General features: G+C 32.9%; 1 protein-coding gene across 5 annotated transcripts in view; it reads right to left on the reverse strand.

Moving 5' to 3' along the window:
* OPA1 (OPA1 mitochondrial dynamin like GTPase) overlaps positions 1-18,085 on the reverse strand; it is a 99,931-nt gene that overhangs the window by 72,215 nt on the left and 9,631 nt on the right. For 2 of the 5 annotated variants that reach the window (XM_053564738.1, XM_053564742.1), the window contains 6 exons: positions 17,624-17,731; positions 16,788-16,838; positions 16,036-16,103; positions 8,523-8,633; positions 3,599-3,652; positions 202-306 (listed from right to left, as the gene is read on the reverse strand). In XM_053564738.1, coding sequence (XP_053420713.1) covers positions 202-306; positions 3,599-3,652; positions 8,523-8,633; positions 16,036-16,103; positions 16,788-16,838; positions 17,624-17,731 — 497 coding nt within the window. The remainder of the gene's footprint in view (positions 1-201; positions 307-3,598; positions 3,653-8,522; positions 8,634-16,035; positions 16,104-16,787; positions 16,839-17,623; positions 17,732-18,085) is intronic. The other 3 variants (XM_053564739.1, XM_053564740.1, XM_053564741.1) reach the window with 3 other exon arrangements.

The following is an 18,085-nucleotide window of genomic DNA, read 5'->3' on the forward strand; positions in this document are numbered from 1 at the left end:
CTTAGTATAAACCAAATCTTTGGACTCTATAACTTGTAAACTATGTTAATACAGGAAGAGCTCCTCCAAACCCTAAGGACGTGAGTTTAGAAAAAAAAGAATGAAAGAATATGTTAAAGCTCTGCAAAAATTGGTATTGATGAACACAACATTAAGTAGTAAAGTTCTGAGAATTAACAAATTAAGATAAACTTAAAATACCTTAAGCTTTCTATGATGGATGCCTTTGTCATCTTTCTGCAATACTAATTTTCTCAATTCTTTGTTCTCTTTTTCTAATCGTTCCAAGATTCTTTGATACTTTAACTGTAACAAAATAATACACATAGCTATATAAGAAAAAGGTTAACGAACAATATTAAGTCTAAATTAAAATATTCAAAAATCCTAATGCCGTATCTTCTATTTAAAATGAATTATCTATAGGAAGGTTATACTGAATTAAAACAAAAAATAAATAAAAAGAATTATTTATTTTAAAGCTTCTACAAAAATGTTAAGAGAATAAACAGTGAATATTATCTCAAACAGTAAAATTCATTATAATTTTCTATCATAATTTAGCATTTCATCTGAAGGGTTTCTTTGCTACTTACATTGAAGAAATTATTTTATGATACTAAAAATGTAAGAGTTTACAGAAACAAATTCTTAAGTGTAATCTAAGAAGCAATGTTTCCTACTATATCAAAATTTTAAGTCTTTGTTACAGAGTCATTTGATAAAAATACAAATTCTTTCCATTCATTCCCCACATTATTTTATGTTTTAATTAAGGTAATAAAATAAAAATAACAAAAGCTAGCAGTATGGAAGCATGCATGCATTATGTGACAGGCACTCCACTGTGTTTCCCAGGGATTTACTCTCTTTGCCTTCATAGAAACCTCATGAGGCAGGCATTATACAGATTAGGAATTTGACATTAGGAACATTTTATAACCTGATCAAGGCCACCTAAGCTTGTAGGTGATAAAAAAAACAGGGTTTTGAATATACATCTGAGTTATAGGCTCACACTCTTCTAAGTTTTGTTAAGTTACCATGTCCAGAGATAATACACCAATATTTAAAAGAATGATACAAGAACAGATTTGAAAGAAAACTGATGATTAGTCAGGTTAGTTTGTCACAGTAGTTGTTTGGCTATCTACCTTTTTCTCAAATAAATTTGATCTTTTCTAATTTGTATTCCTAGTTTTGATTTCTTCTACCACCATTAACAATGTACAGAAAATGATAAAAATTACTCGCTCCTATAATCAGCAGACTATTTGTGTCCGCCTTATATCATGTCTTTTATAATGAAAAATACTTCTTAGAAAATGTTTAGGTGGTTGCATCTTCAAGAAGAAAGTAAATAATAGGAAATCCATACTTCTACCCTCTGAGAATGGCCAACTTAAGCCAAACTGAAGGAAAACATACACTGTTGAATTATACAGTATGACACAGGTAGAACTATAAGACAGATTCTACTATAAACATATTTTTAAATAAACTTGTTCATTTATATCAAATAATACAACAAAATTATGCTAATATTTAAGAATTAGATCTTTGCTGTTTAAGATGGCAGCCACTAGCCACATGTAGCTATTGAGCACTTAAAATACAGGCTGGTCTGAATTGAGATGTCCTGTAAGCAGTAACATATCTCATTAATATTTTTTAGACTGACTATATGATGAAATGACAATACTTTGGATAAACCGGGTTAAAGAAAACATATATATTATCTTTTACTCTTTTTTTATGTGAAAATTTAAAATAATATGCTTTGTATTTCAACCGGGCATTATTGCTGTAGATAAAGCTATGCTTTATTATGTCATGAACTCTCCAATACAGTGTTGTGTGAAGGCTCAGTGGCTACCTATTGCAACTGTACAAGCCAAAGGGTTGTTATCTATGGATACATAAGGGTAAATGGATTTCCACTGGTTCATTTCTTTGTAAATATGAAATCAATCTGGGGAGTTCACATTTTCTGGGGATGGAAACATTCTTTGGTACAGATGCCAATTTGAAGTCATCCTATAGAGATGTGCTAAAGGGCTGTCCGCTAAAATTTAACTAGAATAGTAATTCCGGAATTTTAGAATACATCAGAATTATATTGAGGGCTCTGGTGTAGGCATGGTATGGGGTCAAGAATGTGCATTTCTAACAAGCTCCCAAAAGACAGTAATGTTCCTACTCCAGAGACCACAGTGGAATCTGACTACAGATGGAAATCATCTCCCTGGGAAGCCTTAAAAAAAGTATATTTGGTACCACCTGAGTCTAGTGTGTAAGCTGGTATGAGACTTAATGAAGAGATATAGCAAAGAAATCTGTTACTCAAAATATGCTACAAATTAAGTATCTCTAATCTTAATCTTAATCTTTTGGAAAATACAAAATCCAAAATACTTCAAAATCTGAAACATTTTGAGCACCAACATGATACTCAAAGGAAATGTTCATTGGAACATTCTGGAGGTTGAATTTTCAGATTAGAGATGCTGAACTGGTTAATTATAATGCAAATATCTCAAAATCTGAAAAAATATGAAATTTGAAACACTTTTGGCCCCAAGCATTTCAGATAGGGGATATTTAATCTTCAGTTGTTTATTTTATCCATCCTTGGTGCTTGTTATTTATTTATTTATTTATTTATTTTGCTATAAACATATACCTAAGATAAGTCTTTTAAATTTAAAAAATAATTTCTTAATTAATGAATATGATTGAAAAACTGGTGGTATAAGTGATGAATCAATTTGGCATTAAAACGTTACCTACTCATTACATTGCACAATTATTATTATTATTATTTATTATTTTTTTTGCAGTTTTTGGCCAGGGCTGGGTTTGAACCCGCCACCTCCAGCATATGGGGCCGGCGCCCTACTCCTTTGAGCCACAGGTGCTGCCCCGTTATTATTTTTTTTTTCACAAAGCTTGAATTCAGATGCATAGAACAGTCTTTAAAATAATGATCTTATCATTAAATATAACAAAATAGCTTTTCAAAGTAGTGCCAGAAATATCTTTAGAAAAATATTACCTGATTGGTTTCAACCTTCAGAGAAGCAAAGTAAAAGGTTCCTGATGGCTTACTAGAACAATGGGGTAGACAACTCAATTTTTTTCAACTGTTAACTTAAGTAATTAGCCTATCAACGTAAAAATTCAAGCAGGAATTTACACAAGGACAAACCACTTTCTGTTTTCAGTTTTTCTTTAAAATTAGAAGCACAAGATTCACCAAAATAATTTTTTATACGTAAATGAGTTAAATGCTTAGTTGTCTAGCTCCTACATTATTTCTTCTCAATTAGCTTTTGCATCTACTGATAGTAAGGTTCTATTATTAAGCCATTCCACATTTTTCTTGGTTGAAAAAATAAATTTCTACATCACCAAACTTACACTAGAATCTAGTAAGAAAAAGTCCCTCTTACTTTTCGTTCTTTCTTCTTTTTTTTTTGCAGTTTTTGTCAGGGGGGCTGGGTTTCAACCTGCCAACTTCGGTATATGAGGCCAGCGTCCTACTCACTGAGCCACAGGTGCCCCCCTTCCTCTTACTTTTCTTACTCATCAGAATTACCTGTGTATGTAGAAGTTCTTCTTGAAGTTGGTCAATTTTCTCTTTGTCTGACACCTAAATATTTAAAATAAATTAATTTTAGTTGTGTAGAATTAGACTTATATAAAATGTAAAAATGTACAGTTAAATTAAAGTTTTTTTTAAAGTATTAAGAGTAAAAATTTTAAAGCAATTGATTTGAGAAAGTAAAAATACACGTATTCATTGATAAAACAAAATTTTATAGTAGAAGTAAATACTTAAGAAAATAAATTTTATGCTGTCGTTCGAGTCATTTCTTACAAAAGGTTGGTTAGAAAAATCAGAGATCAACACATATGGTTACCATATTCTTGAGAGGTTGTTTTGTACGAAAGCTTAGGGATTTAGACATTTGGAGACATAAAGCATTGAAATCCCTCCAGAAACATGTTTTGGGAAATCAGATACAAGTTATTTGTTTACAGCTATTAAACAAGTTCATCGGTCACAGTGTATACTTTCAGGAACTATTACCCATTTGTATATTTTAAGTAGGGAAGTGAATAATATATAGAACAACTGGCATTTTCAGAGCTTTATATGGAGCCAGAGGCTTGCTTTTAAATTCAGTTCTAATGCAAGATCTGCTAACCCATAATACAGAGAATGCATCTGTAGCAATGAAGCCAAGTAAAACAACTAAAACTGACTTGAACATAAAACAAAAAATAGAATAAAATCCACAGGTATTGTGTGAACTACTTCCAATTGTTATTAATGCTAATAGTTCTAGGATAAAATATTCAAAAAAACCCAAAGAACTTTAACTTCTAACAAGTTCTAAAGTAGTCACAATACAAAGCTAAACACAAAATCCAATGATTAAAATAAAAATGTTGTCATGACAAATCCACATAACGTGCTTTGACTTCTTGGTGAGGTGCAGAAGTTATCATCCTCAGCCTTTAAAAATATCTGTCTAGTTTCTAAAAATCAAAATGTGTAAATATGAATTTATTTCATAGGAGAAAAAAGTCAAATTCATATTCTTCTTCATTTAAATTCTTGTTGACGTTCACTCATTGGTTATTTAAGCACTTAAGACGTCATGGCAGCAAATATACACGAAAATTTTTTCAACGATTTGCTTATTGAGGCAAACATTAATAAGTCTTGTCCATGCTACAAAAAGTTATTTTCAAATTTTAATTCCTATGTCAAATACTTTCTCAAAATTTCCCCCCAGATTTGATTTATATACTATAGATGACAATGCTTACCGAAAACGAAAAGTACATTTTTTTCATGAAAAGCCTACGCCTAAACATCTCCAAAAATGATTTTTAAATTAGAAAAAAGATAATATAAGGAAAACTTTGTTTTACCATTCCTGTACAGCAAGCAGAGCATTACTGGCAGAAGCTTTTTTGTTTAATGAATTTTATTATTTTTTAATTTTTTGCAGTTTTTGGCCAGGGCCAGGTTTGAACTCACCACCTCCGGTATATGGGGCTGGTGCCCTACTCCGTGAGCCACAGGTGCTGCCCAGGCAGAAGCTTTTTTCTTTTTAATTATGTGTATTTGTATAGAATGGACAATAATTATTAATAGTCTCCTAAACTGTGAGGAGATAAGCAAGAAAGAGAGGAACCCACAACCCAAAAAACAAAATCTTGAAGACCACCGAAGAAATCAATAATTCTACATTATGATCACCTGCCATCATACATAATAACATGGTCATAAAATTGATAATGCAGAGTAAATTCCTCATTCATTTAAAAAGGCACTTAGATTTACGTTGTCCCATTAAATATTCATGCTAATTCATAAATTAGTATGAATGTATTAACAATATTAGTATAAACTGTTTTAGTTTTGAATGTATTTACTGATTCCATGCAATACACCTATCCTAAATTACTACAGAAAATCCAACATGACTTGCTATCTGAGGCAATAACTTAAAAACTAACACAATTACAAAGTTGGAGTATTTATTATAAGCCAAAGGCTATAAAAGGTTAACTTAGTAATTTGGTAAAATAAAAGTGTTATATAAAAAATTAATGATATAAAGTTATTAGAATATTATAAATACAATATTAGTATTTAGTGATCACAACTGTTAAGATTTTTTTAAATTTGAATTTTTAGAAATATTTAAATTTATCATTTGCCTTTCTGGTATAATTCTTAATAAGTCATGCATAGTTTACCAATATATTTCTATCTGTTTACTTTAATAGAAGGTCAAAATCAACCTTAAAGAACAAGTGGTGGAGTGAAGAATTAGACCTAATATCTTCTAAGAAATAATATTAAAAACTTTTAGGTTCAAAAGATCGATGAGAAGATACTTTTATATATTTTAAAAACTAGCACAAATTATTTATTTGCAATCTAGCACTCATTCATCTAGGTCTTAACTAGCAATTTCAGTATATTTGATTTTAATGTGCTTTACTAGAAAATTCATCCGCTTACAAAAATAAGTTTAGGGCCTGTTGTTTAATATATTCAGTTTGCATTATGACATTAATTTAAAACTCACCCTGCCAGAAATGGTTATTAATGGTCTTGAAACCAGAGCTTTTCTACAATTCCAGGGCTGTGAAACTGATGGAGAAAGAGCGGAATCCTCCGCAGAAACAAGCTAAAGCTGAAAGAGAAAAACTTTTAACTAGCTCCTCACAAAACCAAGCCTGATTTAAAAGTTTTAAGTATTTCTTTCTAAATAGTGATTGTGGCTATTCTGAAGTACGTATATAAAAGAGGTATTCTGAAAAGTTCTACGTATGTGTACGTATCCACAGGAAGCAAAACTACTAATGGTCATTTTAACCTACTGTCTCTGAGTAAACTCTTTTGCTCAGAAGATACAGGAAAAAATGATGAGCTACTCTTATCTTCGAGCAGGTAAGGGAGAGTGATTAAAAACTAACAAAAAATACCTGTGGTTTTGTGCCTCAAGTAAACCTCAAACGAATGGAATGATAAAATCTCATGAACTAGGATTTTGATAATTATGACAGTTAAGAGCTGAAAAATCATCTCTGTTCTAAACATAGGGAGAAAGGAGGAGAAGGTACAGTAAGGAAATAGTTGTTCAGGGCAGTAAAGGAAATGGATCTCATCATTGAAGAGCCCAGGTCATTTTCAAAATCTCATTTACTTTCATACAAGGTCATCTACAAAAAGGGCAGGAACAGGCCCTGTTTGGTACTCAACCAAGTACACCCTAATAAACAAAACAGATGGAGGTACAGTCCTGCCAGGGAAATGGAGGTTGAGAAGGGTTAAATGGATAATTCCATCAATATCAGAAACAGGAACAATATCTCTAAGCCTAATAAATCAAGACTAGTAAAGTAGGCCTAAAATGAATGGTAACCTTCAACAATGTAGAAAATGAATCATTATTTATTACTGATATCCTCTGAACTGCCAGATTCAAAAGCACATTGATGATCTTAAACCATGTATTAGAATTTTAAAATAGTAGAACTATGGGACTCCATATTATCATTATGAAAAAACACTTAAGAACAACTTGTAACTAGACCTATATTCATATTTCAAAGTAACACACAGAACATACTAGCTCCTTTAACTAGACCTATATTCATATTTCAAAGTAACACACAGAACATACTAGCTCCTTCTCTCTATCATTCTGTAACAAAACTAATATATATATATGGCTAAACCTAAGTATCTAATCTGTTAGAATACTTAAGTGATACAATCACAGGATACAGAACAGAGAATGTTCAAGTACCATTTAAACTAAGTCCTCATTGGTTTAAATGCATCCGATTTAATTTAACTATGCAAGAGAACACCTATTTTTTCTACCTATGTTATTCATTCACTGAAAGCAACACGATATACAAGAGTTGATTCCACAGCCATGGAATTGAGAAGTCAGGAAGTGACACTGAAAAAATAATGAGTACTCTCAGTATTAACCACCACCAAATGAGATGAGGTTAGTGAGAATTATTACACAAGGTCACTGTCTGTAAAACTGGTTGCTTTAAATATCAGAATCCATAGGAATTGTAAGACTCAATCTTTTTCCCTTAATTAACTTTAGAATTTTTCTGATCTAGTAGATGTTATGTAAGTAGCTGACTTAAGATCTTAAGAGTGTACCATTAAAATCATTACGTTTATTTCACTTTAACCTGAAAGTTTCTTCAGCACATAAACCTTGAAATCTTCACTGTGGGATTATCTAACAGCCAGCCAAAATCATACTTTTAAAGACTTCTTGCTCACACCAGTAACTAAATATTTGTATAGATTTATGCTGATATTTATTAGAATCTGTTTTTTAGTAATCAGAACTATACAAAATTTCCAATGTTTAATCCTTCTGTTGTCTAAGGAGAACATTTATTTGCACTCACCTCATTAATGTAAAAAATTTATCAAAGTATATAAGAAGAACACGTTTTTGCCCAAAAGGTTAAGTCAAAATAATTTTCTTCTATAAGAATATGAATGTTCCCTGTTGGCACATTTTAGCTAAAACAAATAAATATGATTGTTCAATTGAAGCTGGTCATCTATAGTAATACTTTTCATTTTAGAAATAAAAACTTGGAGAACAAGCAAGTAGATAACTTGGCTACACACTTGGTGTGACTCAACAACAGGACCAAGCATTAATAGCAATTCATAATTTTACAGTAATTATAAATCCATGGACCTCCCAGATAACTCAATTTTCAGAAACTAAGCTTCTGTGCTTGAGCTTAATTATTTTGAGCTTTGTCTATACAACCTATCCCAGAAAAGCTCCATGTTTATTTATGTAATATATGCTTCATATTTTTACTCTGTCAAAAATAACTTCTCATAATTGGAGTCCATGAATGGAATAAAGCGACATGATCTTGACAGAAATGGCTGATTAGTGTGAACACCTCAGTAGCCCCCTTAAACTATCCATCACCTTGCGCTTCTGTTGGGCATAGCTCGTGCTATATTGGCCAGCAGCTCTGCGTGCTTCCTCTTCATGCTCTTGAATTTGCTGTTGTAAGAGAATGAGCTCACCAAGCAGACCCTGCCATGAGTTTACAATGAGGAGAAGAGGAAATTGGGGGAGGAGAACAATGTTAAACCAAAAGATACAACAAAGGATCAGAAGTAAGATAGGGAGGTATGGATAGCTTAAAACAAAAATGGAAACTCAAGTACCTGTAGAGCCATCATACAATTGGGCTCTGTACTGCATTTCCATTTCCCCCTCAGTAAAATTAGGGGTCTCAGAAAAATAAAACAGCAGTTAAAAAGTGAAAAGAAAAATACTATAAACGCTAAATAAAACAAGCCAGATATATAACATAGCACATGGTAAAACCTAGACTAACTGGTAAGCTTGAAAAGTGGCCCTGTAGTTCATCAAATTTCTGGTAACAGGATAATCAAGAAAAAAAAACTTCAAGCCTTATTTTTGAATTGCCAAAACGGACTACAAATGCTGCTGATATATTTTTAAACAGTGCTGACTTATAAGTTTAAATCTTCAAGTTCTCAAACATAATTTTCATAGGGTTGACTGAAGATCTTAAAAGCTTATTTACTTATTATTCTTAAGTAAATATTTTTTCTTGATATCTGATTTCTTCAATTAAAGCTTACAGTCTCTAAACACCCTCTGAATTTGACATCTCTAGCATCAAGTTAATCAAGGTTTTACATTAATTCATATATTCTCTGAGCCTCTGCACACAAACTTATTTGACTAAAATTTTGAAACTAGTTGATTTTTTCTATATGACAAGTGAAATTCAACATTTGTTTCCAGATTCAATAGTACAAAATAATTTACAAAAACCTGAAGTTACCTTTAAAGATAGATCTTTTAAATAAATCAATAGACAATGCCACTACAGGAATAGACTATCCCTGTCGCTCCTGTAATTTTTCCCTTTTTATACCATTGCTTTTCATCAAGCAGAAAGTAATTAGGCTTACTTTCATTCATTCAGTTACTTATCATCATCTCTTAATTATTTAGGTGTTTGCATTCCCTTTAAATTCCCTTTAAATTAGGCTTCCTGGCCAGATGTGAAGGCTCATGCCTATAATTCTAGCATTCTGGAGGCAGAGGATTATTGGAGTTTAAGACCAGCCTGAGCAAGAGTGAGATACCATCTTTACTAAAAACAGAAAAATTAGCCAGGCATGATGGTATACGCCTGCAGCCCCAGCCACTCAGGAGGCTGAGACAGGAGGATTGCTTGGGCCCAGGAGTCTGAGGTTGCTGTGAGGTCATGACACTCCAGCCTGTGTGACAGAACAAGACTCTGCCTCTAAATGAATGAATGAATAAGGCTTCCTATGTTGGCTCACACAGTAGTGCACCTGCTGTATGTACATCACAGCAGTATTCTAATTTATAAAATGCCAAAGCAGTTAGAAAACACTAACTGTGCAGGTCTATGAGGCACACAATTCTTTTTTATTTATATTTTAAACACTCTACCTCTTCCCTAACTCATTTCTTATGTCTACATGCAACCATATGGTTAATACACTAATATATACCAGATTATAAGAAAACACCCTATTTCTAGTGACACCTCACTTTCCTTCCAAGTCTGTTAATGAAGCACTCTTATGTGAAGATAGTTGAAATTAACTTTTACCTCCTGAAAAAAGCAGGAAGAAAACAAGAATTAGACATATAAAAAGCTGTTTATACTATACTATACATCTTGAAGATACCTTACTCCAATTTAGGTCAAGTCTCACCGTACATACCAAGTGACAGGCTACAGAGCTTCTAAGTGAAGACCACGTGGAATGGTAAGGGGAAGAAATGTGTGTACCTACTGTGCAAGACGCACGCCTCAAAGGCACAAACTACACTTTTCAATGAATATTTGTCTGAACTTGAACATTTCACTTTTGAGAAATAGTATACAAATAATTATTTTTGAAACAGTATACATTATACATAAAATATAGTAATTTTTATAACAATAAATAATTAGTAACTACAGGTGATATACTCTCTAACCATTTCCTGGCTACTGCCAATTTGACACTGCAGTCCTCAGTGTCCTATTTCATGTACAATGTTCTCAGTTGTTTTTTCTCTTAATTTAATATCAGATCAAGAAAATTAGTAATAACTCCAGACACCAAAATTTCAACTAAAAAAATAACTGTGCTAACCTAAAAGTTAATGAGTTTGGTAGAAAAGTTTTTAAGTAATCTTGAGGCTGGGCATGGTCGCTCATACCTCTAATCCTAGTACTCTGGAAGGCCATGGTGGGTGGATTGTTTGAGCTCAGGAGTTTAGACCAGCCTGAGCAAGAGGAAGACCCCACCTCTACTAAAAATAGAAAAAAAAAAAAAATAGCTAGGCATGCTGGTACAGGCCTACAGCCCTGGCTACTTGGGAGGCTGAGGCAAGAGGACTGCTTGAGCTGAGCTCAAGAGTTTTGAGGTTGCTGTGAGCTCTGATGACACCATGACACTCTATCCAGTGCAACAGAGTAATTCTCTGTCTCAAAAAAAAAAAAAAATTAAAGAGTAATCTTGAAACATCATGCTATGGTCTGAATATCTGTCCCTTGATAAATTCATATTTTAAAACCTAACTGCAAAATGTGATAGATAGTATTAGAAAGTGGGGCCTTTGGATGGTGATCAAGTTATGAGGACTAATACCCTTACAAAGAAAGCGACAGAGAGCTAGGCGCCTACCCCTTTTGCTATGTGAGAACACAGGGAGAAGACACTATCTATAGAGCCAGCCCTCAACAGTTACTAAAACTGCTAGCACTTTGATCTCGGACTTCCCAGGTTTTAGAACTATGAGAAGTAAATTTTTGTTGTTTATAAGCTACCTGGCTTATGGTATTTTTGTACAGCAGCCTGAATGGACCAAGACAATTATAAGTCACTCCCATGTGAATACATTTAAGATATTATAACTCTTAATAGTATTTTAAAAGGAGAGTATTTTACAGTATTTAACTCTTAATAGTATTTTAAAAGGAGAGTATTTTACAGGAGAGCAAGGCCAATATCCTGATCATTTTTAATATCTAATACCTAGAATAAGACCTGGAACATGAGATGTGTTACAGCCACCATGTAGGACAGGGCTTGGCACATGTTTACTACTCCAATGAATCAAATTACAACCCAATTTCACCCAGTAATCATTTAAAGTTTCTAGTATAAAATCCAAATAGGGGTCCCTAAAAAAAAAAAAAAAAAAAATGCTTATGCCATCTATAAGCCATACATCAACCCTACAACCTGTTTTCCCACTTTTCACAATCCTCAGAAAGATTCCATTGAAGAAAAGGGGAAGAAATCAAATATATTAATATGGTATTAACTCACACAATAATCCCAAGTATAAGAAAATAATGATCACATGTTGTCATCATTCTCACCCTCCTCTTCCTCTTAAAAGCCAAAATTTATTATTTATTTATTATTTATTATTTTATATGCACCAGGTCTTGTGCCAGAGAACTTTATATAACCCTTGTAACAACACTTTCAGGTAGGGTCTCCTCTTCTTTACAGAACAAGAAATTCAGAGAAACTAAATAACTTATCCCAGGTTACAGTTTAGAAAGCTGGAAGGGCTGAATATTAATCCAGATGTTATAATTCTCAAACCTAAATCTGATACCATCTCTAATGTGGTCTTACTATTTTCAAAGTGTTACTGACCCACCATATTCAATCTATATTTAAAGAGGAAAATGCTAAATCTACAGTACAATGGAAAGTAAATTTAAATTACCCTCTGGACCAGGAGTTGGCAAACTATGGTGGGCTTAGTGAGTAGTCTATAGCAACATTATGGCCTGCATACATAAAATATTTGCTATTTGGCCTTTGTAAGGAAAAGTTTGCCAATCGCTGCTTTAGAAATTTTATAGTGACTCTGGTCTGGCAAAAGAACTTTATGAAAATAAAGATTTCTTTCTTCCTCCATTTAAAAAATATTCCTAAGCAGCAAACTACTTTTTAAAGTTTGAATAATTCTATCTGATTAGCTAAAAAGAAGTATTTTCCTATTTTCTCCCTCCCAGTAACATACAACTCTGCAGAAGATATTTGTAGCTACTGAATAATGTTTACTATTGATTATCAGAAGGAAATAGTTCTTTATACTTGGGATTATTTAATTTGCAATCTTTATACTTTGGGATTATTTAATGTACAATCCAGAAATATCGTATCCCATTTTACTACTTGGAAAATTTTTACAAGAAATTTTAAGAAATGAACAAAACAGCCCATTATCAATATTATAATTTTATTAAATCTCTTTTGTTATAAAATTATCTTAAAACAGTGGTATATATATGCACATATTAAATAAAAATATTTTTTTGAATGACATAAAAATGCTGTGTAGTTATGAAATGAAGACTGTCTATGTTGTAATTCCATTTTCCTCACACAGATATTCCCTGCTTTTCTTCCTCTGATTGCTTAGCTTCTCATACTCCAGTGCACATGTGGTCTGGCCTTTGTCTAAGAATCTAACCAAGCATAGCTGCTAGTTAAGAGTTACTGAATCTGTGGTTACTTGACAGTGCTGGCTGTGAGAATTTAAATTCGCCACAGTAACTACATTATTTGTTGTGTAAGAAATCCCAGAAATGTAAATTCTGCTTAAGCAACATTGCTTTATTCCAACTCAGAATATTAGTACATGAACCACTTTTATAGCCTGGTTCTCCTCAATAATTGTCAAACATAAAGGCCAAGAATTCACAGGTAATCAGAGCAAAAAATGTTGACATAAACCAAATTTATTTATTTTAAATTAACCTGTTTTATACTGAGTTAAATCAATCAACTAATTTTGCTAAGAGCTCAATACTATTCTAGGTGCTCTGAGAATAAAGATTTAGTGATAGAAATGGCCCACTGAATAGTAAGAATGCAAGCCAAAGTAAAGTCTTTCACGTGGCAAGTGTTTGAAACACTGAGCAAAGTGTAAGTAATGAAACTAACGTGGTCATGAAGGTTATGAACTGTGCTTTAAGGCTGAGTGGTAGAAGAAAAAATAAGATATTTCAGAATTAAAAGCTGGAGATACTTTTGTGCATGGTACATTTTTACAGTAGCAGTTGCTACAATGTGACTTACCCTGTAATGAAAGCAGCTTAATTACAACTCTATTCAATATTTATAACAAATAATTGGGGGAAATATTATTAAGTTTTTAATGGGAAAAATAATAATAAATTACAAAAAAGTTAAAAAGAAATAGTCTACAAGGGCATTTATCATCAAATAAGCAAAACAGGAAATTATAACATAAAGCAATAAATTTACTTTTCTTGTGTAAAATAAAATCCGTAACGTAATTAAATTTCCAATGTTAAATTCTCTTGCTTCTTCTATATTGCAGAGCTCCTGGTCAATCATTGATTATTCACTTATCACCTTAGCAGGGTTTTAAGAAAATTATTAAAGTCAGACTCTGAAACAGGTTTTCTATCCACCAAAGTGATCCCAGGCCATATTAGAGAGGAAGCAGACATGCAAGACCTTCCCGATCTGATTTAGCAAAAACAAATCCTGTCACTCTGAGAACCCACACTACCATACCTGTAAAAGAGGTTCCTTCTCCCCAGTTAGATTAGGTCATCTCTGCATATTAAGTTTACTTACCTTAAGGACCAAGGACTGAGTTCAAAATAAGCTGCACATACTAGGGTAATTTCTACTTATTTTTTTCCCCTAGTAGTATGGATAGCCAAAGAGTGTCCTTCAGTTAAAATAATGTCAGTGCAGAGAGTATCAAAAAAGATCAAGTGCAGAGGCTCATGCCTGTAATCCTAGCATTCTGGGAGGCCGAGGTGGGTGGATTGCCTCAGCTCACAGGTTTGAGACCACCCTGACCAAGAGTGAGACCTCGTCTCTAAAAATAGCTGGGTGTTGCAGTGGGAGCCTATAGTCCCAGCTATTCAGGAGGCTGAGACAAGAGAATCACTTGAGCCCAAAAATTAGAGGCTGCTATGAGCTATGACACCACAGCACTCAACCAAGGATAACAAAGTGAGACTCTGTTTAAAAAGAGTTAATGCAGAGAGTATCAAAAAGATCAAGTTTGGCTGGGCTTGGTGGCTCATGCCTGTAATCCTAGCACTCTGACAGGCCAATGTGGTAGGATCCCTTGAGGTCAGGACTTTGACACCAGCCTGAGCAAGAACAGGACCCTGTCTCTACTAAAAAGCAGAAAAAAATTAGCTGGCTATGATGGCCCATGTCTGTAGTTCCAGCTATTTGGGAGGCTGAGGTTGGAGGATTACTTGAGCCCAGGAGTTTGAGGCTGCTGTGAGATTTGATGACCCCACTGGCCTCTAGCTAGGGCAACAGAGTGACTCTGCCTCGAACAACAATAAGAACCCCCCCCCCCCCAACAATTTAAAAGCCAACTGCATGCATGCACACACATTTGGAAACATGTTTTCTCTAAAAAATAAATCTAAAAGGCAAAAGAAAAAATACTTTTCAAGTATAACTAAAATCTGGAAAATCATACATAAAGTTCAAAGTTTAAGAACAGGAAAGAGATGGAAACCTATACATAGAAATTATTTTTTTATCCTGCTCCCTAAAAAACATAAAATTACTTACTCTGATATAGTAAATTAATAACCTTCAATATATAAGCCACATCTTCCATATTTAATTTTTAAATGTGCAGAGAATATTTTTTTCTATAAATCCATTTATCTAGGTATTATTTTTTGAAAAAAAACTTTCAAGCAATCATTTTACCCATTCCAAAAGAATGAAAAAAGTGAAGACTCAGAAAACATCAGGTAAATTCGTATTCAGAATATGAAGTAATGTACATGATTCTACATCAGAAATTCTCCAATAGCTTTCCTATGAAATTCTCCTATAACTTATTTTTGTTACTGCACATACATTAAAACTGACACACCTTAATAACCCCACACAGTAAATTTGTTAACTTGCAATACAAAGGAATTGATTTATTCCCATTCTATTTAATACTTCTCCTAAGTCAACTTTAGTTTTCCTAAAAGATGTTTCATGAGAAAAAGAGTTCTGTTAATAAGAAATCGATCCAAAAACCCTGTATGCTTTGATTCCTCTTGGAGATATAGAATGTATATAAATGAGCGGTCCCCTCAGGAAAAGAAGAAGAGTGTACTATTTGGTCTAATCCAGCTTTTTCCACATATATTTAACAATAAAACCCTTTCTTTGGGACAACCCTTGAAGCTAATATTTCACAGAACCTATTAGTAGAAAATGGGCTTCTCTAGCCACATTCCAGAACTACCATATAACACCTTGCATTTTGCACACTAAGACTAGTGAGCATCTCTACTTAGATGCTCCTCGGATGTTACTATTTTCAAATAGTAAAAAGGTAAAAACTTTAAAAAAATCTTTCAAGACTACTGATATCGAGAATTATCTTTTATACGTACCTTTTTATAATGCTTATCACTTTCAGATCCATGATCTGTTGCTCTAAATGCTGTTTCTCCAGGTGAACCTGAAAGATAAATAGGCATTCCTTTAAAGTCTCCAGTGATATCAATAGCCTAAGTTAAAATCAAAATTGTATCTAATAATTAAAAGAAAAGTGAATTTTTAGAAATTTTAGAGCAACTCAGGTTCAAAGCATCAAATCACCTTTGTTCTTATAAGGAACAATATTGACAATCTATATAAATTTTTTTTAAATTATAGCAATTTTAGCGTATACTTAACCTAACTATTTAAAAAACATATAACTAAAGACAATCCTTGGTAAGGATTATTTTACATGAGAGTACTTACAGTTCAGTCACACACCACTGTCATTACCGATCACGTATAATAGGAAAACAAATTTAAAATGTCAACTGTGACAGGGCAGATGAGACAAACTAAAATTACTTTTCATTTCAATTATTAAAAATAATTAAGTCTATTTCAAGAAAATACTTTGGATAAGCAAATATCCTTTCAATAGCTTTAATCTTATACATACATACTTAGGAATTTCACTTTTATCACAAAATAATTATTTTATTATTTCTACCTAAGGGATAATGAGCTTGCCTAATATAGTGCTGGAGTTTTAAAATTCAGCGTAAGCAGCATTATCAATTTGGTCTGCAATTTTATTTGCAACTAGTTTATTAGAAGCATTTAAAAGGCATGTTAAGGTGAGCAAAATTGTCTGTTTACACACCTAACAAGAGAAGGTCAGAAGCTCCTATGATTTCACTAACCAATTTGTGACCTGTGAAAAATCAGCAAAAGGGGAAATAGAAATGTAAAATTTAACAGGAATGAGCAAACAAAGGTGTCTGAGATCTCAGATTTGTACCAGGATAGGGCAATAATAGGCTAATATGCCAAAATTAACCTTAACAAATTCTACTCACCATGGTCCAACATAATTAAACTTGTTTTAAAACCACCAAATTGGCTCTAACCAATTATGAAAAGCAAATAAAGAAGTCTCATCTACTTGCCAAGAACAAGTAATACTTTTTCCTCTTACTTAAAGCTCAGCATGTTTAAGTTCCTATAATATTAACTTTATTAAACTTTTAATCTAATAAAGATTTTAAAGATTAAAACCACTATGCAACAAAATTTTCTGTTTATCCTTTTATAAACCTGTTTTTCATTTGAAATGAATGTTCTAATTTAAAGAATAGAAATAAATTAAGCCTAAGAGTTTCAGGTTGCTGTGACGCCACAGTACTTTACCAAGGACGACAGCTTGAGACTCTGTCTCAAAAAAAAAAAAAAAAAAAGATCCATGTAGTCAGAGAAGAAGAGTGAAGATTTCCATCATTTTCTCAGTAAGAGAAAGAGGATAACAACATGTATTCACTTTGCTGCTGCTTGTAATATACAGAAGCAAATGAATAATGAAACCCTCGTATATTTTTAATTATAAATAAAGGCAGATTGTCATAAAACATCCAAAAAAATAGAAATAAAACAAATACATCTATGTATTTTTCCTCTGTGGTTCTGAAAATTTTAAATTAAATCAAACAGGCTCTTCCTTACCTGTGGTGAAAAAGTCTTTCAGTAAGCTGAGGCTTTCAACAATCTTGTCAAAGTCAGGTGTTAACTTTGCAAGGTCTTCTGAATTAGGAAGGGAATTTCTAATTTTCTCTGGAAAAGACCAAAACATGTAAGTCTCAAAATAAGAAGCTGTACCAGGTATTATTCTAAGGGCTATGAAAATATTAACTTGTTTAATCTTCACAGCAACCCTACAAAACTGCTATTAATACTAACCCACTTAGAGATGATAAACTGGGGCACACGGCAAGAAAGGGGGAGCAGGGAGAGCCAGGGTTCAAGCCAGTCTAGCTCCAGAATCCAGGCTCTTAGCTACTGGTACTGGCAAATGTATCAAATTGAAAAGCTCTCCTCATGAGTATTAGAAAAACAATTTTAAAGTTTGCTTTTCTTATAAGTACCTGTCAATACAGCACAGGTTTATCTTTTGAAGTGCTGTGAATA

This window comes from Nycticebus coucang, chromosome 16 (genome assembly GCF_027406575.1).
Source record: "Nycticebus coucang isolate mNycCou1 chromosome 16, mNycCou1.pri, whole genome shotgun sequence".
NCBI classification, from domain to species: Eukaryota; Metazoa; Chordata; class Mammalia; order Primates; family Lorisidae; genus Nycticebus; species Nycticebus coucang.